The following is a 24,575-nucleotide window of genomic DNA, read 5'->3' as shown; positions in this document are numbered from 1 at the left end:
AGCCTGGAAGTGTGACAAATACTGCACCTTTCCTTTCCTATAAACCAATTTACATTTTTAATCTAGACCTTTCCGCACTAATACCAACCACCTCTCACAGATTACTGCACTGAAACAGCAGGCTTAGCTAAGAAATTTTTTAAGCCAAAGCCTCACTTAGCTCATCCATGGCATGTACAGAAAGTGTGTAACTGAGTGGCAATGGAAATATAACATATTTCGTAACACTACTGTGATACAACTATCCACTGTGCAGTGCTTAGGGTGGTGCAATACCATTTCACTTCCTATTCAGCATCATACGCTAGTCAGGTTGAAGGCTATCCCTCTGGAACCAACCTTAATTGGTGGTGTCTGTCAAGAAGAAACACATAAGGTGCCCTTCCTTTCCTCAAAAACAAACCAACTTAAGTTGTTAAACACTTTGTCAAACTATGCGCCAGTTTTTCAATGGTATCCCACCAATTGAGCAAAGCATGCCAAACACTATTTGCACATCTAAATCATTTTAAGCATGTCTAAAACCCTTCTAAATATTTGTGAGGTGGAGGGGGCACCTAATTTGTTCACAATTCAGATGTTTTTTTTTTTTTTCTTTCTTTAAGTTTCCATTAATGAAGTTTTACTGAATTCAGTAAGTAGCACATTAGAAATATCTTTTACCCATCCATGCAAGAAGCTGGAGACTGCTGGTTGAATAAGCAAATGAGTGCCTTTCACTCTCATTTTATGTTTTGGCTATGCCTGAACTGCGCTTAAATAGAAAAAAATTGTAGAGGAATGAACCACAGTTAATCTTGACTTATAAAGGTGAACGTCTGATAACAGAAACAAAGACCTGAGGTTCCTTGACATTTGAATTAATGAGTCTATTGTACATCTGATTTCGATAGGACTGGAGTATTTGCTGATTAAACTAGAAGTTTAAATTAGCTAAGTTAGCTTGAGTGGCAAATACTAGCAACAGAGCTTGGGCAAACTGGTGAACATCCAACATGAAAAACAGCACAAATTCCCAGTGCGAAAACTTGACGCAGAGCACACCAACGCAATACAATCACAAGAGCACACCTAGAAGTGTAAAAATAACTTTATATATTAACATAAACTTGGCCTAGTCCAAATGAGTGACTATGACAATGTGGCTGCGGCTGCACACAACTGAGGTCAGCAACTCCTCAATACGAGTTCATGCTTTGTGTAAGGCTTAGATAGATATGCAAGGCGGAAAAACCGACACTGACAGCTGCCATTAGTTTTACAGCCAACACAAGCCAGGGTCCAAATGCCAAGGTCTGGACCATCAGCCTGAAAAGCATAAAAAGAAGAGGAAGGCAATAAATATGATTTCTGCAGCTACAAATGTATCTTTTTCTGCCGGGCAAACACTAGCCAAGGAACAAAAACTGCCCCCAAAAAATGCAAGAAAAGCAAGAACTGAATGGAGCTTTCTTTCAGTGCCCCTTTTAAGTGCATGCCACGTGCAAAGTGTTCAAGTTATAGCGGAAAGCGGAGTCAACTGCTACATTAAACAGCAATCACAAAGTTTTTGAAAGTAGCAAACTGCTGCGCTCAAGGACCCTACAACGATTGGTTGGAATGCGCACAGCACACCTAACAACCTACCTTCCCCTCACCCCCCTCTGCCACCCTTGCAGGCCACACATCATTCAGACTTTTGCACAAGTTATGTGTTTTCTGCTTTTGCAAACATGAAAATTGTGTACGCATGAAGATTGCAGACACATTATGTTTGGGTCATAACGGTATGTTCCCCATGCGTTTATTCGTGCTTTTCAGACTTCCCTTGTGTCCGTCTCATACCTGCATTGTGAATGCAGCAAGATCAAAGCTATTACTTTTGTAACTAGTTAACCTTACAATAAGAGAGTAAGTACTCAAAATCCACACAAGCGGGGCCATACAGCCACAAGGGAAAGCTATACAGCTTCCAAAGAAACTTCCCAGTTGAAGAAAGATTCACCCTGGTCTGAGGTTTGAAACTGCAATTATAGCCTCACCGGGCATTCACTCCACCAATAAGCTAACCCAGAGAACTAGCAAAAGGCAGGGCAAAAGGGAACTGATCCACAGCTTGAAGTCTTACCTACATTTGATGACTTTTTTACCAGTTATAGGCAATGGTTATTGTAACTGTAGCCATGAGCCCCAAAATCAATCTCTGTTTAGCGCAATCTAGTTTCTGTCTAAAGACACATCAAAATTTTGGCCAATATCACGTGAAGCATCGCTAAATGAAATGCGTAAACTGCTTTTCTCGGGTAGAGGTTTGTTAGTGCAGGAGTTCAAATCAAGACACGGCAATTAGTCGTCCCTTTGCTGCAGTAACATCTTAAGATGGAGTATTTGACTGATTCATTTAAAACTAAAAATCTGGATCATCTGCAGAAATAAAAAGACAAATCAAGCCCTACACCTGATTCTCTAGTGCTGCATAGTCACTCACAAACACGAGAGATTACAGCAAGACATTCACACCAGTGAAGCGCATACTACCAACTGGCTATTATTTGTGCTATGAAGAAGAAGAAGAAAGAAACATGACAAAAAAGATGTAGGGGCACAATAAGAAGAAGAAAGCTGAGAAAATTCAGGAAAAAGTGGAGACAGAAAAATTCTGAAGGAACAAATAAAACGAAAATAATGGCAAGTTGCACCTATCTTCTTGTCCCATTGTCTAAACGAAGCAGTAGCAATTCCTTCTTGCTGAGCACCACAGATGGAACACTCACGCATTCCCCTTCTTGACTCAAATCATCTTAAATGCTTCAATAATCTCTCTTTTCAAAGCGTCTTTTGCCCGAGCCAGCACCTTGGTTTCCGTGAACCTGGCTCCACAATGTTTACCCCTTGGGTACTGTTGAGTGGAATCCTTTCCACAACGAGAGCAATGGGTCCCCAGGTTTCCTGGAGCTGACAATGTCTGTGGTGCTCAGCAAGAAGGAAGTGCTACTGCTTCGCTTGGACAATAGGACAAGATAGGTGCAATTTGTTGATATTTTAGTTTTTTGTTCCTTCAGAATATTTTCCTTTCCATTTTTTCCTGAATTCTCTCAGTTTTCTTCTTTTCCTTATTGTAACCTTACATCTTCTTCTTCTCCCACCTTACATCTTTTTTGTCATGTTTCCTTCTTCTTTTTCATAGCACAAATAGTCAGTTGGTAGCGTGCACTTCACCGGTATGAACGTCTCGCTGTAATCTCTGGTGTGTGTTTGTGAGGAGTGACTATGCAGCGCCAGAATTCATCAGGTTCATCTAACCAACTAGCATGCACGCAAGTACTACTACCAAGCACTACAAGCAGCAGTGAGTGAACGACCCCTCTACGTGGAAATGGTGATGAGCTTCTTTTAGGGCGGATGTGCCGCAAGGATCACTGCAGTGTATGCTACTTGTTTGGATTTTTGTCACAGCTGACAATGCGGATTTTCAGTTATTTCTGACTATATCATGCAATTAACACGTTATTAAAGAGAAGGTACTGTTAAAATGCCACATCATGCATTAAATAAACAGCATGAATAAGCAAGCAGTGTAGCTGAGACAATCATTTAAGATGTTGCATTTAGCCATGCGACACTCGATATAAGCAATAATTTGGAAGAGTGTACAATTAGTGCCTAGTACAATAGTGCTTAATAAAACACTACCCTTAAAACAAAAAGGCATCCTGCCTTGGCTGATAGAGTCAGAGCTTGTGAAAAAGTACTGGCATGTAAGCCTACAAGCTGCATGGGTGCATTATCAGAAATCCTATCATCCCCAGACTTGACCTTTAATTCCTGCTATACACGAATTCTCTGCACACATTTGATGCTAGTTTCACATGGCAACTATACACTGGCGAATTATGCCTACAGACTTGTACTGTAGTCACATGGGCAATTTCTGTTCTGGTTTAGTCTGGCACCAACCAAAGTTCCACTGAATAATCCCAATCAATGAGCAGGCCTACTTAATAGCCTACTAGGGTGCTGCATGCGCACACAGATGTACATATAGCGGCAAGCAATTAAATAAACATGACCAGAAGCACCTCTTATAAAACATTACATGAACAAGCTATGGCTACAAAAGGGCCCACCACAAGTGCACTCAAAGCACAGTACTGCCAGTCCATGCATGCCGGTATTGCCGTTTTCAAAACTATCTAGGTAGGCTCTGTTGCTGGCAGTGTTACATAGCTTTAGAAATCAAACTGCACTGAAGAATGCAAAATTAAATTTCAGAAATTTTACGCAAAACCACCCTCTCCATTTGATTTGCAGTTTGCTTTTGACTGTCTTTCCAGATTGAAGATGGAGTCGACTGAGACAACTGGCTTGGAGTTAAGTGGGACTGGGCTCAATCACAATTGAATTGGCCATGCAGCAATGCCAGATCTAGATTAGTGATCTGATTGATCATGACTGAAACTGCTCGTGCGAAGTCAGTACAATTAAAGAAGAAGATCTCAGCAACAGCTCCTTTGTGTATAGTTCCCGCAAATTTACATGACAGTTCCTGATGTGCACCAGACAGAAGACATTGCACATACTCTATGAGCAGTGACCGGTAGCAGATGATGGCAAGCAGCACAGTGACCACAGGGAGGTGTACTTTCCGCAAGTCATGTCGGTTCCACAGCCAAACCAGCGTGGCTGTGCTGATGTGGTTCACCTGTGGAAAGACCATCACATACACCACACTGTTGTTGCCTGGATCCTGTCAATACTCATTCTTCAATGAAAAACGTATTACCGCAGTTAAAGTGAGCTAGAACTGGGTAGTCGAAGCGCCATATACTGCGATGATGCCGCCTACGTCAACAGACTCTAGTTCTGCACGCCTCCGCGGGAGGCCACCACCGCCGCCTTCAATGTAGCAGCGCGCGTTGAAGAGGCTGCAGCGCATTGCAGTTTGCCTTTGCATGCGTTCGCATCTTCGCTGCGTGACGTTGATTTCCTGGGTCTGTATTCTTGGCATTCTGAAGGCTTTGTTCTGCAGTAGACAATGTGACCGAACAAATTGTGACTTCTGCTATGCAGATTCCACCCCGAAAACAAAACCATTGTGCCAGGCTGCCGGATAGGCTAAGCGTATGTGAAAGGCAACACGATCCTAAATTTAAATGCTGATCTCGGAAAATAATGAGAGCGGGTATAAATCCTCCCCAATGGATATAAATGCATGATGACCTCCAAAACCAGTCAGGACCACATAAGGAACTTATTTCGTATAATCCGACAATAATCAGGTATCAATGACCACCCAACTCCAGCCTAGTTTTTGAGTTGTCTTTCTTTTTATAGCCTTGTGGAAAGAACAAAGCAGAGGAAGTGCAAGCAGGACCAGCTAGCCTCATTGCTGACACGCTGTCATATCAAGGAAGCACAAAGCCAGACACGACTGAGTGCAAACACGGAGGATCAGCCAGTTACTGCACTGGCATCTGTTGATCACAGCCACCATATGGCTGAAGCGATTGTATACTTCGTCTCACAAGATGCTCGCAGCAGTGTGAAAGGTACGGCTCTCTCCTCCAATCAGGATTGCGCGCACTATGTGACTGTGTCCCTACGCACCAGTCGCCCCGACAAATGGCTCCATCCATGTGAAGGGAGGCGTACTAGTAGTTAGCTTCATTTTGTCTCTAGCAGGTGGCGCTTGATGTCTTTGTTCTTTCTTTTGTTTTTGGACAGGGGAACACCCGTTGCAAAGGGACTGGCCCCACTTTCTTCTTTTGTCACCACCTGTTCGTATCAATCTTCGGTTGTCATGTCACAGTTATTTTCAGTGTTTCTGTCATGTGCATATACAGTCGAAACCTGTGATAACGAAATCTCGAGAATACAAAATTCTCGCTGCAACGAAATATTTCTGAATCTCCGGCAAATGCCTATAGAGGCCAATGTATTTCATATCTCTCAGCAACGAAACATTTTCGTACCGCAATCCCACGAAAACGAAATTTGCTGCAACGCCGGTCCGCATACTGTCTCTCATATTATGAATAACAGCGTCAAAAAAGCGCTCAAATTAAGTTAACTGCCACAGCACGCTTGCGTGGCTGCAGCGACAGTGTTATAGCGCCTGGCAATCTTGCAGCCGGCGCGACTTTAACCATCTTTAGCCAGCGCTAGCCACCATACCGGCACAGCGTGTGCCCTCTGTGATCGGTTCCACAGGGCAGTGCTCGCGGAGGCCGCGCCTGAACACACTCAGAGCATGACCTCCAAGGTCACCCGCACGCATTGCGCGCAGGTGATATCGGAGGCTATGTTTAGAGGAGGCAGCCTTGCAGCGACACATCAGGGAGTGACACTAGACTTATCAGTGACACTACACTTTTAGGCTTGCCAAAACGGAGCACGTGCGCTCATTGTGTGCGGTGGTGGTGGTGTGTGTGTGTGTGTATGAGCAGCAGTCGGCACGTTTGTGTTTTGAAAGATGTCTCCGTCAGCCAAAAAATGAAGATTTTTGTCGCTGCAAGAGAAGGCTGCCGTCATTGCTCAAGTAGAAAAATGCAGGAAAAAAAAATGGATCTCACCAACGGGTACAGGATTGCGTGCAGCTCTGTGTCCACAATTTCGAAAAGTAAGGCAGCCATTCTCAGTGCGCTTGAAAATGGGACTCGAGCACAGCACAAAACAGTGGCAATGGATCACTTCTTGCAATATGAAAGTAGAACTATGAAGTTGTTGGAAGGCAAGGCTCGGCAAACTAAGCTAACCGACTTTTGGCAATAAATTTTCTTTTTGCGGGCTGTTTTCTATCTTTTCTGTCTCATTTCCGCGGCAACGAAATTCTCACGAAAGCGAATTTTTTTGCTGTCCCTGACGATTTCGTTATTGCGGGTTTCGACTGTAAATTTATTTGCTCCAGCGAGGTCACTGCACAAGTAAGTTGGGTCGAATGCAGGCCGGGGCAGCGGAATTTCAATGGTGACGGAATGAAAAGCAATTGCATGTGCAGCGCGAAAGCCAACGCACAAGCGCTCAAAATTAATCCAGAGCCCTCAACTACAGCGCCTGCCATATCTCACCAGAGACGATATTGTTCTCATTTTTGTTACTCCCGCTGCAACAGTAGTGAATGGTCTCGACTTGTGCGTGCACATTTCAGGAATAACGTTTGCACATTCAAGGGGCTCTTCTCATTGTCCTCATCGCAACTCAATTCAGCGCTGCTGGTTGAGTCGTCCTCCAGGTTGAAAATAGCCGATCCTTGGTCAACAACATCGTCGATGATGTGGTCCAGTTTTCACATCACATCTTCCTCACTGATAACATGCTGCATATAATTTGTCCATTTACCAGCTGTCACTTGCCTGATGCCTTGCCAAACCAGAGGCTCCACCTCTTGGAGATTAAACGTCTTGTTTCGACTGGCCACGAAACCCTTGACATCGCTCCAAACAAGCTCTATCGGGTTCAGTTGGCAGTGGTAGGGCGGCAAGCGCACAACAAGATGGCCAGCAGCTTCAGCGATGCAGTCAATACGGTATTGGTCCCCACCTGTGTTCACATTGTTGACAAGCTGCATGAGCTCAGCTTTCACCATGTCGTTGCTCCACGTGACACCTTTTCCGAAAAGCCAGGCCTGCATCTCCTTTTTGAGGCTACTCATCCGCGGCACCTTATCCTGCTTCACAGAATGATATGGCGCGTTGTCCATCACTATAACGCTGCCGGGGTGGTAGTAGTGGGAGAAGTTTCTGGGAGAATCACTTCTCGTAGTGTTCCCCGTTCATTTCCTCGTGGTAGTCGCCCGACTTTTTCTTAGCTCCGAAAACTTCCGCTGCGCCTTCGACAAAACCTTGTTGCGTAACAAGTGTGTAACAATGAGCCTGCCACCTTTGCCACCGGGGTTTTGTAGACCAGTCGGCAATCCGCATTGATGTGCTTCGTGGGTAGATTGGATGATGCAGTCAGTCTACACTCAACTTCGCATCTGGCAGGCATTGACCCACGTTTCCTCAGTGAAAAAAAATTGGTCTACCCCGGTGTCGCAGCTCCGCTACCTGACGCAGGTACCGGCGGCGACACTGCACAATATGCGTCGCTTCGATTAGCATTGCATTGCGAGAGCGCTTCTTGTATTGGAAGCCGAGTTTCTTAAGCATTATTTGCATTGTCGCTGTGGACACAATCGGTAGCGAGTCGTCATTTGCGAAATGTGCTACCATTTTTGCAATAGTTAGAATTTTGCCTCTCTGGAAAAAGCTGTGCACCACCTTAAGCACCACGCTCAAATCAAAATCATCCAGCTTTTTTGTCCGCTCGCAACCTCTTCCGCCAGCACGCTTTTTCGGTGATAGCACTTGTGGGATTCGGGCTTGCTGCGACTGCCCTTTGCGCGGCCGCCGCCCGCTTCCCAGTTGTTCTCCCCGTTCCCTTTCTCCCGCCTGAGGCGGCGGAGAGGGGCTCGAGCGACTTGTCACTGTCGTTCGGGCCACAGCTCCGCCCTGGCGTCCCAGTGGCTGTTCTCATTGGCGCCTTTTGGCGGGAACACGGCACCGCTTCGACAGCCGCGCTCGCGCGACTGTCCGAGCGGAGCCCAGAGAGAGACCCCTCCGAGACATCGCAAGGTGCGTACGCAACTGTTCTTGTCTGCCGGCCTTTGTCCGCGCAGACCAGTGTGTACTCGAGTTCGTCTGCTCCGGGTCGTACCTGACAGCGCAACTCGAGCTTGTCGATCGTGATCCAACGATCCGCGACAGGCGTACCTTGCGGTGGTTGCCCAATCTCTCTCAAAGGAACCCTTTGGTCACTGCGAGAGAGAGATCACAGCACGCCCTTGCGTGCTTGCGGCGCGCACTCCGTGTCACTTCGTGCGCGCAGGGGAGCCTAGCTCCTCGCGCGCTCCCTTGACACGGTGACTGCGTGTGTGTGTATGCGCTTTTGTAAATATGCGTATGTGCGTTTGTAAATATGTGTATGTGTGTGCGTGTGTGTGTGTGTGCCGCTGGAGGATGGCGTTTCAATAAACGTCTCCTTTGTGAACTTGGAGGTTGGTGTCCTTGCAGCGAAGTGCTCTCCTCCCGGTGGAGGTTGAGTGCGCGCTGCAGTGTTTCAGTGCGCGCGCGGTGACGGCTGATCGGGGCTTCGGCTCGCGCGACGCTCGAACCCGCGGTGGTTCGTGGCCTATGTCCACGTGGAAACCACAACTGGCGCCCAACGTGAATTGTCCCTGGCTCCATGAGTCGTTGGACAGCACATCGGCCGAGCCGGTCGCCTTGACGATCAAGCTCATGCGCCATGCCTGCCGCCCTCTGCGCGGCACTCGGCAAAGGCACTGAAACACGAACATGGTTCTTCGGACCACCCTGCGGTGGGACCGTTGACCATATGCCTCCGCTGTTTGAGCTTTACGCCGTTGCGGAAGCAATGTGCGCGACGCCGCCGCTGCCGGCATCTCCGCACAACAGCACCCGTACCCCGCTTGCAGACATTTCTGTTCGGGGAACGGCGAGGCGTCGCCCGGGCTCCCTCTGGAAACCGGACCGACAGCGCGCTCAGTTGGCTGATGCGGCTCCTTGAACTTGCGAGCCGGCTGGCGCGCCATTCCCTCTTGGTACAGCATTTCGACTTTTCGGTGCAGTATCTACAGGGGAGAACGAACGTGGTAGCTGACGCGCTATCCCGTGCCCCACTCGCCCGCGGCGGCGTCTTTACGGACGGCGGGCGAAGGGGGCGAAACAGCGGACGAGCCGCAGAGCGGCACGGAGGGGACGCCCGCAGACGGGTTCCCCATTCTGCTATCCGGGTAAGCAGCGCTTCGCAAAGCAGGCGAGGGTGAAAGCTCTTTGTGAGCACATCTGAGACGCCGATGCTAGCGGAAGTTTTGCTGCGAACCTGCGGGGGGACGAAACCAGGCTCTCCTTTGAGATGACTGGGATCGTTTTCAGCCATGAAGAGCTACGACGGTCCAGCAGAATGACCCGTTTTGTCGCGATGTCAGCGACGGTCTCTGGGAGACGAAGCGCCGTTACGCTGCTTGTATTGCAGCGGGCGCAGCGCCGTTACGCTACTTGTATTGAGCGGGCGCAGGGGGGCACGAACCAGCGTGTGTCGTGGCGTGCCCCGGGGATTCATGTTTGCTGGGCCATGACAGGCTCGCGCTGAAATACATAGCCACAGATGATGAGTCCATGAACCATTTGAAGTGGCTATTCCCCAATGTCTGAGCGGCGCTCTGTTGCGTTCTCTCACGACAAACCATTGGCTGGTCATCTGAGTGGCTCCAAGGTTTAAAGAAACTGAGTCAATCGGTGACTGCAGCCGGCATGAAGCGCGACATTTTCCGCTTTTGCCGTTCCTGCCATGTCTGTCAAATGGAGAAGTCAAGGGGTGGCAAGCCACCGGGCATGACGAAACCAACTGACAGTGTGCGTCCGTGGCAGATGGCCACCTGCGATTTCATGGGGCATTTCCCCAGTAACAAGCAGGGGCTCATTGCTGGAGAATCCCCCTATGGGGAAAGCCAGCCGTGCCTACATTGCAGACCTGAAGGCCTATGCGTAATGGTCTGACGAGCTTGCGCTGGTGCCCATTGTCACCACAGGCAAGCGCCAAGGCACACCCGATGCGGTGGAACGCAGCCGTGCCCCGCACCGGTACAAGGTGAGGCGACGTTCACCTGTGTGATTGATGCCGGACGGCGGGCCTTTTCCGCAACCGAAGGCATACCGCCTCACCGAGCGAGCTTGCTCGTTCAACCCTACCCGGAAGCAAGGTTGGTCTCCCCCTTTTCTGGCTCGTTCAGTTCCAGCCTGTGTGCTTTATTATTATTTTTTTTGTGTGTGCCTCTGTTCCCATTTTTCGCTTTCTTCTGTCTCCATTCTTGCTTCTTATCTTGTAAATATTGTACAGTGAGTGCCTTCTTTTGTACAGCGCGTCATCTCTCCTCTTTCTTCTTGAAATTGCGAGGGTTGCTCATTAGGCAGCTCCGACGCGTGGCCTTTCCGGTGTGTGTGGAAAGGAAGTTGGGGCCGTTTGGGGACGGGGAGCATGGACGATGCCCCTTTCACCCAAGGCCGCCGCGGTTGCGAAGGTGCTCGGGACAGGTTCGCCGCGGAACGTCGGCATCACCCTTTGGTGTGTGAGTGGCTGTGCGTGTGCGTGCCTGGGCGTGGAGGCGACGACGTCGCGCCATGTGTGTTTGCCGGCGTGTGCGAAGCGCGGTGGAAAGGAAGCCCCGCGCGGTCTTCCCATATGTGCGTCTTGGATCGCCACGGAGCCACGGACTTTCCACACCCGGGGCCCCTTCGGCGTGTTCGCTGTCCCTGCACCTAACCTGTACCACCACCGACCGAGATCGTTTGCAGCCAAGGATGAACGTTGGCCACCCAGAAGTCAACGAGCGGTGAGTCACCGCAGGCTCCCTGAGCTGCACCGACGAACTCTGGAACCTCTGTAAATAGTTGCGTTTGTACATAGTTATTCTGTACATAGTTGTGTTCTGTACATGATTGTGCTCTGTTCATAGTCGTTGTTACTTAGCCTCCGGAACTTTGTACATTATTCTTCATGTCATCTTGTTCATTTTTGTTTTTGTGCGCCTTGCTAATGTTTGTCTTTCTTGACTGTCTGTCTTTTCGAGATCTTTCTTGCTGGAACTGAAGAGTAGTTGACTTGTTGCGTGAGGATAGCATTCTTTTCTTCATGCTGGGGACCTGCCGCGTGCTTTCACTGATGGGTAGGAGGGCAATTAAGGAGAGGAGGATGTGGGATTCGGGCTTGCTGCGACTGCCCTTTGCGCGGCCGCCGCCCGCTTCCCAGTTGTTCTCCCCGTTCCCTTTCTCCCGCCTGAGGCGGCGGAGAGGGGCTCGAGCGACTTGTCACTGTCGTTCGGGCCACAGCTCCGCCCTGGCGTCCCAGTGGCTGTTCTCATTGGCGCCTTTTGGCGGGAACACGGCACCGCTTCGACAGCCGCGCTCGCGCGACTGTCCGAGCGGAGCCCAGAGAGAGACCCCTCCGAGACATCGCAAGGTGCGTACGCAACTGTTCTTGTCTACCGGCCTTTGTCCGCGCAGACCAGTGTGTACTCGAGTTCGTCTGCTCCGGGTCGTACCTGACAGCGCAACTCGAGCTTGTCGATCGTGATCCAACGATCCGCGACAGGCGTACCTTGCGGTGGTTGCCCAATCTCTCTCAAAGGAACCCTTTGGTCACTGCGAGAGAGAGATCACAGCACGCCCTTGCGTGCTTGCGGTGCGCACTCCGTGTCACTTCGTGCGCGCAGGGGAGCCTAGCTCCTCGCGCGCTCCCTTGACACGGTGACTGCGTGTGTGTGTATGCGCTTTTGTAAATATGCGTATGTGCGTTTGTAAATATGTGTATGTGTGTGCGTGTGTGTGTGTGTGCCGCTGGAGGATGGCGTTTCAATAAACGTCTCCTTTGTGAACTTGGAGGTTGGTGTCCTTGCAGCGAAGTGCTCTCCTCCCGGTGGAGGTTGAGTGCGCGCTGCAGTGTTTCAGTGCGCGCGCGGTGACGGCTGATCGGGGCTTCGGCTCGCGCGACGCTCGAACCCGCGGTGGTTCGTGGCCTATGTCCACGTGGAAACCACACACTTGGCCCGCCTTCAATGCCTCCGTTGTCTACTGGTAGAGCGTACGCTCGTTCACTTGAATGAGTTTTGCCATCCTCTTGATGAGCGCATTTGTAATTGAGCTGCCTCCACTCTCGATGTGAAGCGCTTCAAAAACATTTAAAGCTAGCTGCTCCGCCTGCTTGGGAAAACAGTGCCTGTCGGCCATGTCGGAAAATGGAAACGCATCACTACGTCGCACCGGGCCTCCGCAGAGCTGTGTACGTATGGGCTTTCTCTGGTAATTCATTCACAGATTGGAATACTCTTGAAACTACCAGTCCAAGCTATGTTTTAATTTGCTGTGCTTGTTGATTTATAACAGCCCCACACTGCTCAAACATTTGAGGGACTATTTTTTGTGTTTCCGCAGCCCTGATTGGACGAGAGAGCTGTACCTTTCGCAGTGCTGCAAACATCTTGTGAGACGAAGTATAGGCTGATATTTTACATTCTGAATATGTTGCTAAAAAGAGTCCAATGAAAATTAATTGCGAAGCTTGCAGAAGCCTGCCCACCATGGTGTCGCCAGGAGAAAGATTTCAGCTTGCGTGCCACAACCTTCCAGCTCAGCACAACAGTCCCCGGGGGCTGCTGTACTCGTCAGCTCAGGTGTGCAGCTCTTGAGCAAGCTCGAAAATATTTTCACGGAGTGCTTTTCGTGCCACGAACTGCATTTGGGCAGCAAATAAATTGATGTAATTGATGTAGCAAAAAATGCGCTGTCGTGAGAAATCGGATGCTCACAACATGCCTCACATCTCTCAGTTAACTTTTTTGCCAAGGAAGGAATGCCGAATAATCAGGAAAGCAAGAAAAGGCTAAGCACTTGATGTTGAGCAGCTGTTCGCAAACCTATGACTAATAAATGCTGGTTTTCATATTCCTAGAGCTCCTGGATGTCCCATCCTTTCCTTCCTATCGATTGGTTTTCATAGCGTATGTAATAATACCGTGTAAACGAACATAGCTGATTCGCTGTGTAGTTATTTGAAAACTTCAGACTAGACTGCTGATAGTATGTGGTGCATGTGTAGTTGCAAGCTCTTATGATGTCTTGAATAATGACCTGTGGCCAATTTTAAGCACCTTTCTTCCAGAAACAGCGCGGCAATAATTTCATGATCCAGAAGGCGGGCGCAACAAAATGATGCGGATTGATGTGGCCATTAGGAATACAGATACAGCTTTACATGTTACCTGAGCAAACCTACAGTGTCTTGGCACTCTTCATATCATCGGGGCCGTAAATCATAAACCTCAGAAAATGGGGCTATCGAGCCCTGCACTCATTTTCATACATGCGAAGGATGACGGAGAGAAATCAGTCATTTGTTTGCAGTTAGAAAAGTCTGACCTCTTAGTTCATCACATAGCACCGGTAGTAGCACTAGTCATTAATATTGTTACGAAGAAGAAGATCGGCAGTGGTGGGAGAGGAGCCCTCGCGCTAGGCCAACCATTAAATCATCCTTCACTCTACCCTATCGCCATGTTGTGCTGTCTTTTCCCTTGTCACCACGTAACATTTTGGTGGAGGTGTGGGGTCATCATCCCCATCCTCGCCTTGAAGCATGGACGCATCAGTACATCGGTACCATCGACCGAGAGCCTTGGAATGTTGCTACACAGCTTCGCCCCAGCCCTTCCTGTACAGAACCAACCAGCCATCACTACCGCCGCCCAGCCCCCAGCCCGGATCTGAAGACAAGGCACACAGACGAACGAGACCAGACCAAAGACCCAAATGACCCGAAGGAACCGATGGACACGAACACGCAACCCCCGCCCAAGCCGCCCGAAGCGACCTCGAGGCATCGGTCCCATGGATGCTTTGGTGGAGGATGGTTGAAAAGCTCCAGGGGAGGCAGATCACCCACGCATCAGACATCATGGTGGCAAGCAAGTCATTCACTCCTGTGTTTCCTTGAACATCCTCACCGTCACGTCACCATCAACTTCAAGCGAACCGATCGGGACGATCGCTCGGTTGCCTTGGGAAGTGTTACGAAAAAGATCGGCAGTGACGCGAGAGGAGCCCTCGCGCCAGGCCAGACATAAAATCATCCTTCACCCTATCGCCATGTTGTGCTGTCTTCTCGCTTGTCACCATGTAACAATATATCAAATGTCTGCAAAGCTGCCACATGCAAATCTCAGAAATGTGGACAAAGACTGCACATTTTTCCACAGGGAGAAGGTCATGTCACAGGATCACAGGCCCCTTCAACCAGCAGAGCGCTACACTGAAGTCGCCGGTGGTGCCACCTATAGTACATGTAACATCCACTACCCCATTCTAGCTCACTTTACCGCAAAGTTCAAAAGCACCAAAACTACAGTTCCGACAAGTTGTGCTGAGACATCAATTATAGGTTCTCACATTGAAAAGAAGAAAAGTTCAAATGAGTAAAAAAAAATCAGAGAAGTGTGCAAAGCACATGCTCAAAAGCAAAGCTTTGACTGCAAGAACCCCTAATTGTCTTCGAAACATGCTTCACTCAATTTATTATGCCCATGATTCTGGTTTCATGCTGATAAGGTACTAAACAACCTTACAATTCCAGTGAGAAATATAAAATGAACAAAATAAAAGCAGCAATTTTCAAGCTAAAAAACAAACCTCATGAAACCTGCTGCTCATGTTTTTGCCTGAGCTACCTCTCAATTCAATATACAACTGAACAGGTTAAAAGGTAATCCAACTTTATTTTAAACCCAGCAACTTGTTTTGTCAACTTCCCAAAGAAAAGCTCAACGAATGAAATCAACGAAAAAGCCTGCCTTACATGCAGCCAATGGTGAAATAGTGTGGCATGAGCCAGACAAACCAGAAAATCAAGTAATGCACTGAAATCTAATCAACTGCGAAACAATTCAAGACATGAAAAAATTTCCGCAAGAGAAGACTGTTTCAAAGACATGATGTCCACATCATGTCTTGTTAACAACAAGGATTGTTAGCAACAATGAGCAGAATATGTACTTATATATGGCTGCTTTTCTTACCCTCTAAACTGAACTTGACACGTCAAATAAGGTTTCTTACAAGTTCCTGACCACAAACCTGACTTGAAGAAATGCGATATACCTTTTACCCCTTTACACATTTCCAATCTTTACTGAAAAAAAAAAAAAAAAAATTATTTCTTCTCTGCACTGCAGAAAACGCCCCAAGGACATGGTGCCAGTTAGGGCTGATTAATGAAAAGTAACCACAAGCAGAGAAGAGGTTGCATAGACCAAACGGGTGATGTACCAACTAGGAACTGCATTTCTTGACTGCCTTAGGGATGTATATTACAGATGTGCGCTACCAGAGGTTCCCAAACCATTTTGCCTCAAGGAATAACAACAGCCTTGAGTGTGTGCCAAGACCACTCCCAATCAATCACGTCCGGTCGTCACAAATGCCACGATTGGGCAGTGTTGCTTGTGAATGAACGCTCATTGCTTTTTTTAAAAAACCGATTGCTTCATTAAAAATTTGCTTTTCTTTAGTTGATAATGGCAATCAACTTTTAATTGAATGCCCCAATCTCACTCGTACTAAGAATGCAGAAAAGTACAAGTCACAAAGCGTGTACTTCACCAAATCGCGAACTTGATTGGCTAGGCTGTGTGCAGAATCATGTTATCTCTCACCCGACTTTCATTGGCCACCTACTGCTCCCTGCTCTAGCCACAACGTGGTGTTGGTGTTCTTTTTTTGTTAATTAAGCAGATATTGGCTTTTGGCGCAAATGGGCTGGTCAGCACCAAAACTTCACCACTTCACCTTAGCATTTCCGAACCCATAAAGAATGACCAAAGAGACATGCATGCTTTTTTTTTTCTTTTTTTCCGTCGCCTTGCTGCCCTGCAATACAATAATAGTGCAAGAAAGGCCCTCTCCGTCGACCTCAATCTGCTCTTTGTCTCTGTTGTGGCTCGAATAGCTTGGCAGTGCAGCCTACATATGCCTTAAGTCAACATGCACATGTGGGCATGTACCCTAACACACGTCACCTCGCGAACCATGCACCTTCCACATCGTCTCATACACGTTCTAAAAATATGTACAATGGCATTTGGCATGCTGCCAAGGCAGTCAGGTGAGCCACCGTCGCAAGCACTCATGTTAAAGCATTCACCTTGGCAGCACGCCAAGGTTTGTGCTCCAAATGGTGCCGAGACCAATAGCGCAAACTGGGGAATGAGCCAGGATAAGAAGAGCCAATGCTCTAAAATAAGTTTTAACAAACCAGGTAGTTAATGGGACAGGAAAAGAAGTGGGAGGAGGGAGGGAGAGGCCAGAGTGAGTGCTCGCAGGTCCCACAAAAGCAGCACGTGGAACCAAGTTTGTGAACCCCTGCGTTATGCTGAACGGTAAACATCTATATAAGGAACCACATCTGAGACCGCTGAGGCCATATATGCAAACTGGCTGGGTGGCCCACACAGAGCGAGCTGTGCGGGTCTTGTTCTACTGGTGGGCTCAGCTCCATTTCTCACTTCATACTTATTCAAAACCTAGTTAGCCTAGTCAAAGCCATGAAGGTGACTATGAAACAAAGTATATTATCATTAACATTCAATTCCCCAGTTCGTAGCTATTGCTGGTCACTGCTGCATCACTCTGGTTTGCTTTATGGGGCTTAACGTGCCAAAGTGACTCAGGACACTGTAGTGAAGGGATCCAGACATTATTTTGACTATGCGAGGTTCTTTAATTTGCACTAAAACTGCACATTACACGTAAAAAAAAACCTAGGCGGTTGAAACCATCCGGAGGCCACGATTACAGACTTCGTCCAACAATGGCTGCACGCTCCCAATGCAAAAATTGTTGCACGGGTCCCATTTTTTGCACTTACTGGTTCATTCCAAAACTCGGTTAATTCGAATATATTTTGCAGTTGCAATGACTTCGAATCAATGAGGTTTCGTAGTAAGTGAAATATGTGAAAACACGCTTCATGGTTACAATTAGTAAAATATATGTTTAAGTGTAGTAGAGAGACTGCAACTTGTGTGTAATGCAATCTATAAAATTGACATTGCCAACAATTAGCACGACCACATGAACGACACACACTGTCAAAAGACTAGCAGGTGGAGAGACTAGAATAGGTACATCAAAGGGTGAACAAGTGCCAATTGAGTTTCACCAAAACTGCACAAGGCTATTATATGAAGCAGGTGCTATTCTGATAAAAAAGCCTACACTTTGAGCATACTTACCAGTGAAATGTTGGAGTCAAAGCTCAGCTGCACGTAGCGCCAGTCGAACTCCATGCCCCGAGCGCCAACCCAAAGAGGAACGAAGCGTGTCATGAGCAGCTCTGCACTGGCCCATCCCAGACCAGCAACCAAAAATTTTGTTTCACCCTTGCCAGCCACCTTGGTCATCACTAGGTGCAACCCCACGAGGTCAGCCAGGTCAACAGTGGACTTGAGAAACTCCTACTGGGCAGCAGCAAGGAGGGGAAGCACACAACTGCACTTGTCAGGAAGCCGCTAAAGGGCCAGCAAAATGTTACAACTACACATGCCTGATGCAGTTCTCCAAATGCATAAGCAAGAGCATGTGCAAACATCTAGATGCAGTTCCACAGAACAAGGCTATAAGAATAAAGTGTCAATAAAATGGCAAAAAGAAATTAAATTGTACATGCCACACCATTTTCGCACAAGCAATGTTCAAGGTATGCAACACAAGAAGCAAATCAACTAGCACTCACAAGCATTTTATTTCATATAACAGGGCCTACCATTGAGACCTGGCATCTGAAGATAACAAGCTGCTTTTAGAGTCATCCTCAATGAACAGCGCATATCACCTGCCATGCCTGCTTGGTGCAAATGAGTACAAAAGTAAGAATGGGGGCCCAGTATGAAGCCACTGCCTACAACTTCCTTTTCTGCAATGCTGTGTACGTGTTGGAGTGCAATAAACGTTAACAGCATGAACCAAACCTCAAGGAGTGAATGATGTGCATTATCAGCAATGCCAGAAAGTAACATGCTTCTCAGGAACAGCTGTTACCCCCAACCTATTTCACTAAAAAATGACATCTACACATTCTAGAAACCACACAGCTGACAGTTCAAAACTTGATAAGACTCATAATGTGCAAAATTGCAAAGCTATCTTAGAGTCTTATCTTTTTCTTATTTTGGTCTTGCTATAACTCTTCTGTAAGTGTATACTAAATTAACGAAAATGGCAGCTGTCTTTGATCTGATTGTGAAGCTGCAGTAATTCGAATCTGCCAAGCTACACCCTTCTACACCATTGTGTTACCCCTAGCAATATGCTAAAACTTGTTTGTAAGCATCGGTTGGTTTCATGGGGTTTAAAGTCCCATAGCGACTCAGGCTATGACGGACGCCGTAGTGGAGGGCTCTGGAAATTTCGACGTCGCACAGCACACAGGCGTCTTGCTTTTCGCCTTAATCAAAAAGCGGCCACCACGGCTGGGATTCGATCCCGCGTCCTTGGCCACCGTAGTCGAGCTCACCAGCCACTGCACCACCACAGCTTCATTAAGATACCTAGTACTGAAGTTTTGCAAGGAATCCGCCCTCTTAGCAAATGTTTTGGAGCAAGGACTTATTTTGCAATCCTAACTGTGTGGCCCTGTGAATTTAGCACTTTTTATTTTCTTTACAAACTGAGGCTGGCAAAATGTAACAATTTTACATTTTCCTTCTTTCCACCCATGGCAATAACAGAAATAAAATATGTTATGATCATCATGCAGTGCAGGAATATTGATCAAAAACAAAAAAAAAAGGCGATGCACACAGAACAGTTCTCTAACAACAACAACAACAGTAACAACAAAACAGACGTAAAGGTGTGCAAAGCGGGGCTAATTCTACAGTGCTTACTATACTAATTGCTATTTGCAATAGTCATGCATATTATACAGCACTCCTGTAAAGGGCTCACCACATCCATTCGAAAAGGTACCTGGTAAAGAAGAAGGCAATGCAACGTTTAAAAACAAAAGTAGACGAAAACATCTGCCTGTATGTATCCTCATAACAGCCCAATACACATGTCCTCACAGTTCAATGGCATGAAATGATAAAAGAGAGAGCACTTCGTGGCTGAATTCTTTTTCCCAGGAAATGGCACACCTGGGAAGTGACTGAAAGTCTGCCTCCCACACGAAAAATTTGTTGAAAATAAATGGACATAGGAGCCGCTCACACAATCCGCTTCTGCTATGTGCCAACTGTGCATGCATAACGGCAGATGTATGACCTGCTGGCAAACATAACTGCACATATCTTGTGTCAGCTGGCTTTATTACTGGTGCAGTGCGGTTGCCAAGGCAAATAGTATGGCCTACTTGTGTTAGATCTAGCACCAGCATTATCTCTACAACAGAGACCTTGCTCAAAACTTTCGCTTTATATGTGACAAGGTGGTGTTTGAGTGCTCCAGACAGGCGTGCTGTACAAGCTGGCGACTTGTCTTTAACCAGCAGAGCTTGGAAGAGAGCAGAGGAGGAGAGGCATGCATGTGCTTGGTGGCCGCATGAAAAATGTAGATAGGCACAGGATCATGACACTTATCGAGCAAGGTACAAAAATGAGAGCTCCAGCCCTCTCTGGCCTTGAGATTTGCCTCAAATATGGTAGAGTCAAGAGCTGTAGAACAGCCACGAAAGCAAATCACTGTTTGTAACTGTTGAACATTAAATGTGACAACCTAATTTTTTTTTAGCAAAGCATAGCTACATTTATTTTGTGGAAAATAGAGAAACGAATTGCAAAATGTTTGCTATTATATCATGTTTTATTCTTGATATACACCTAGTGTTGATGCAATGTTAAGCAGTATTTGTAGCTGCTTATTTAGTCAGCATGGTTACCACTAATAAAAATGTTTTAGGCAGCAAATTCTCGACCCTACATCTGTTTATTGGCTACCTGGATGAAGAAATCAGTATCACAATTGCAGCATATGAGCTCTCTGGATTACCTGGCCACTGTGGACAGTAGAGCACAGTGTATTCTTCCAAATGTACTTACATTAACAACTTTTACCAAACTGCAACACAATTGTTAAGCCTCTAGCAACACAGCTTAGAAGGAAATTCACAAATGCACACCCCACCAAGAATGACGCCACAAAAACAACACAGCTCTGCACCCAGAACAGTATCACATCATAATATAAACTTTTTAATCATATTAAATACACACACATACACAGAGAAATAAGCTTAGTACTGCCTCATATAAAATAATAGATCTACAGCTCTGTCATGAAGCTTTCATGAAACACCTGAATTTCACTGACAGGCCAGAAAAGCAGTCAAAATGACAGCTGCGGATTTTAGCGAATCACTTACTCCAAGCACGTCAAAACCTCCAACTGAAGAGACGTCGCCAGGCGGGAAAAACGTCGCCAAGATCAACATTTTGCACAGCTGCATAACAATATACATTGCTGCAGCTTGAACACATTTCCAAAATGCTCCATACTCAGACCTGTAAGAAAAAAAAAAAAGAAAAGAAAGCAAAAATACTACAATCAAATGGGGTCACTTAGTCGCCGATTAAGTGACCCACTCCCACATGCATTTTTGCTAGTGTTGGTTTCTCGACCGATGGCTGGTACGCAATTAGTCCCCGAATTGTGCGCTGCCTTTGACACCGACACAACGCCGGGAGAACGCTTCAACGGGCTCCTCACTGTGCCGCATAAAATATTTTTTAGGATTTCACGTGAGAAAGATCCAGTCAACAGTTCACAATCATGAACGGAGCTAGAATGACTCACGGGCCGGCGTATTTACTGCAATGACAACAAGTAACAGTATTTTACTTTCGATTATAGAGGTGCGCATTTGAGATAGCCTACTTACTATTTATCAAGCAGTTACGATACTTGTTTGTTGTGAACTGACAAGGAGCGAAAAGTTTCAGGACTAGTGCCTTCTCTGTCATTGTTTCTATGATCGTAAGAACTCAGCGAAGATTTTAGTCTACAAATTCGGAATAGCGGCCTGCTTTACTTACAATCCAGAATACTTGTAGGTGAGGAGGTACGGCACGTATGCCAGGGCGACGCAGTTCCCGAAGTGAAATAGCGTCATACTGCTGAAAGCTGTTGTCGATAACACGTCCTCGATGATCACAAACCTAGGCGTGCAAATGTTCGTTCAGAAACTTCAGCAACTGAACGTAAAAGTAGAATCCTATCGAAGTAATGCTTTTCCTCCAGCGACGGAAAGCGCCATGTTGTTGAAATACCGCAGTGAACTAGAAATCCCGCAGCAGGCTATTAAAAAAAAATAAACTTAAAATTTCACACAAGCCGTTTTCGAAATAAAATTGGTTTTAAGAAAAGGAAAGATACAGTAACTGTCTCATTTCTCGGTGGATTCCTCAACTTTACCGTACGGGAGGCAGTGAAAGCAGAGAGGGAGATAGAGGAAGGCGTCGTTTTCAGGCAACACACAAACAAACCCATAGAGAAACATCTTTCTCTAAGGCAAAACCACCTCCATTATCACTAAGTGGAGTTATTAAACTAGCAGTCACGTCGCGAAAATACGGTCCCATGCACAGTGTTCGCTCTGTGCGTTCTCTCCTTCCCCCGCATTTAACCCTTAATCTTGTACCCCCTTCCTTCCACAGTCCATTGGCGCCATGACTTGAGAGAGATAAGCATATGTCATGTCATTACACGTGGGCTTGCAGCTGCCCACACCAAACCGGCTGGAAAGTGAGAACGTGTAAAGGACTTAAAAAAAAAAAAAAAAAAATGGTCGAACAATTACGGAGCATTTTTTACATCGGCGCTTTTCAACAGTGGATGGTTGTATTAACAAGAGGTAGAAGACTTATGTGGTATACAAATACGGTCTCAAATAATGAAACTGTATTGCAATGTTAATAGTACTAACAGAATGAAAATAATAAAAAAAAAGTAAAAGGAGTGCACTGCAGAAAGAAACTGGAAAGCCATGCACGAATTTGCTTGCCACTAATGTCTGGTAAGCGATCAATATGAGCCCGTGTGAACAGAAGAAATGGAAAGAAAAAATACAAAGTGAAAAAGAACACAAACAGCCAAAACTGAATCTGCAACAACCTCAAGTATCACTTTATTCAACTAACACTCCTTTACAGCAAAATACTGCACTTCATGTACTCTCCAAAACTGATAACATCGTTTCTTTTTCTTTCTTTTTGTCAGTTACACTGTTTCTAAACCAGTCGTATGTATGCCCAGTATATTAATGCAGCAACTGCCTTCTGTTTTTGTTTCAGTACTGGCTGTAATAAAACTTGCGCCTCCTTTGCAAATCTAATCAAAAAGAAACATCACACACACATTCATAAACTGTAAATGAGGCAGAGAAAGGACGCATAGCATACATAATTCGAATCTGAGTCGTTACATTTGTACAGAGACGATATATAAGTATTCACATTTTGTGCAGTGTTTCTACACTAGTACAAAAAAAAGAAAAAAGGGACAGCTGTGCAATCCTTTGATGCAAGAATCATTTTGTCTATGCACAAAGGATCACGCAGCCTTCTGTGTGTTTTAATTGATGACAAAGCAGCCGAAGCGCCTCTGGTAGTGTTCATTGCACACAGTCTTTTTCTTTTTCATCACATGAAAACAATCTTCATCTGTAATGGCTTGGGACAGCACGTCCCCCCACATGCCGCTCACACACATCACGACTGCACACACTGCACAGAGTGCTGAGTGTCCATGTCATCGTCATCGTCGCTGTTGTCACTGTCGGTGCTGCTGTCGGCGGCGCCACCTCTGTCACCACGCGCCTTAAATGTTCAAAAAGAGAATGTTATGATGCTGAAAGAGAAATGGTAAGTACAAGAGTGTAACTGCCTAGGCATGAGAAAATTCCCTCCAAAGAAATCTTGACGGCACACAAAAAACCACTGCGCAACAACCTATATACCCTGTAAATTAATTGGCAATGTAACATGGTGTCAAGTTAAGGTCTATTGCCCACCAGATGTAATTTTAATTTACTAAAATAAGTTTGTACCATGGTAAAACAATAAACAAAAAAGGCATTCCCATAAGCTAAGGATAGCACAAAGCAAGGTAACAGAGTAGTGTGCACTGATAACATGTTTATTCCATTTATCTAAATGATGTCCCAACAGCACACTTGAGCAGAGTACAGATGCCCTGTGGACACTTGTTAATGCAACGCGACATTTCCTTTTCTCCTTAAGCACAAGTTCTCTCCCCCCCCCCCCCCCCTTTCACTTAAGAGGGGACATGGGTCTTAAAATTGGTTTTGTTATTTATTACCCAATTTTATGAAATCTCACAGAATTGCTCAGTTTTTTCTACTGATTTCAAATGTGCAAAAATTTCTCTTCTAGGGCATAGTTCTAAAGGTATTAGAGAATTATTGCTATTGTCTGCTCAATTAATTTTTAATAAACAGATAGATACTATAAAGCGTAAGGAATGCAATGTTGGAAGCAGTTTTTAAATTGAGCTAATAATAGAGATTTAGCAGCCAACTGAACTTTGCACTCACAGGCATGGCAACTGTGAAAGGATTTCAAGATAAGATATAAGTTTTACAAGTGAAAATAAAAAATGTGCTTGCAACATTGCATTCCTTATACTTTATGGTATATACCTGCATATTAAAAATTAATTTCTAATGAGCATTTTTCCTTTATTGTTTGAGCAGACAATAGCAATAATTCTCTAATACCTTTAGAACTAATCGCCCTAGGAGAGAAATTTTTGCATATCTGACGTCAGGAGAAAGAACTGATCAATTCTATGAGGTTTCATCACATTTGGGCAGTAAATAACAAAGTTAGTTTTAAGACCCATGTCCCCCCCTTAACATCTCAGTCGCAATTACTTTCATGTGCTAGAAGCAACCCCAGTCTCACAATAACATTTTACTTCTATGATCAATAACAAAAAAGCTGCCCAAGAACTCCTTGTAAATTTCAATGAATGGCA

The 24,575-nt window shown here is 46.1% G+C and overlaps 2 protein-coding genes across 4 annotated transcripts in view; both read right to left on the bottom strand.

The window, feature by feature from the left end:
• Positions 1-1,072: 1,072 nt before the first annotated feature.
• Positions 1,073-22,115, bottom strand: LOC146186576 (BOS complex subunit TMEM147). Its single transcript, XM_084607290.1, has 5 exons — positions 21,614-22,115; positions 20,944-21,082; positions 17,816-18,037; positions 4,560-4,681; positions 1,073-1,308 (listed from the first exon to the last, which is right to left on the bottom strand). The coding sequence occupies exons 1-5, from the start codon at positions 21,688-21,690 to the stop codon at positions 1,179-1,181; spliced, it is 690 nt and encodes a 229-aa protein (XP_084463416.1). The 5' UTR covers positions 21,691-22,115; the 3' UTR covers positions 1,073-1,178.
• Positions 22,116-22,676: 561 nt separating this feature from the next.
• Positions 22,677-24,575, bottom strand: part of LOC146186575 (DDB1- and CUL4-associated factor 8) — a 56,122-nt gene continuing 54,223 nt past the window's right edge. For 2 of the 3 annotated variants that reach the window (XM_084607287.1, XM_084607288.1), the window contains exon 14: positions 22,677-23,395. In XM_084607287.1, coding sequence (XP_084463413.1) covers positions 23,288-23,395 — 108 coding nt within the window. In that variant the 3' untranslated portion in view covers positions 22,677-23,287. Of the gene's footprint in view, positions 23,427-24,575 lie in introns of all 3 variants that reach the window. The other variant, XM_084607289.1, reaches the window with a different exon arrangement.

Source organism: Amblyomma maculatum, chromosome 6, assembly GCF_055883805.1.
Source record: "Amblyomma maculatum isolate TAMU_Amacu chromosome 6, ASM5588380v1, whole genome shotgun sequence".
Classification (NCBI taxonomy): domain Eukaryota; kingdom Metazoa; phylum Arthropoda; class Arachnida; order Ixodida; family Ixodidae; genus Amblyomma; species Amblyomma maculatum.
This window is presented reverse-complemented; position numbering and strand designations above follow the sequence as displayed.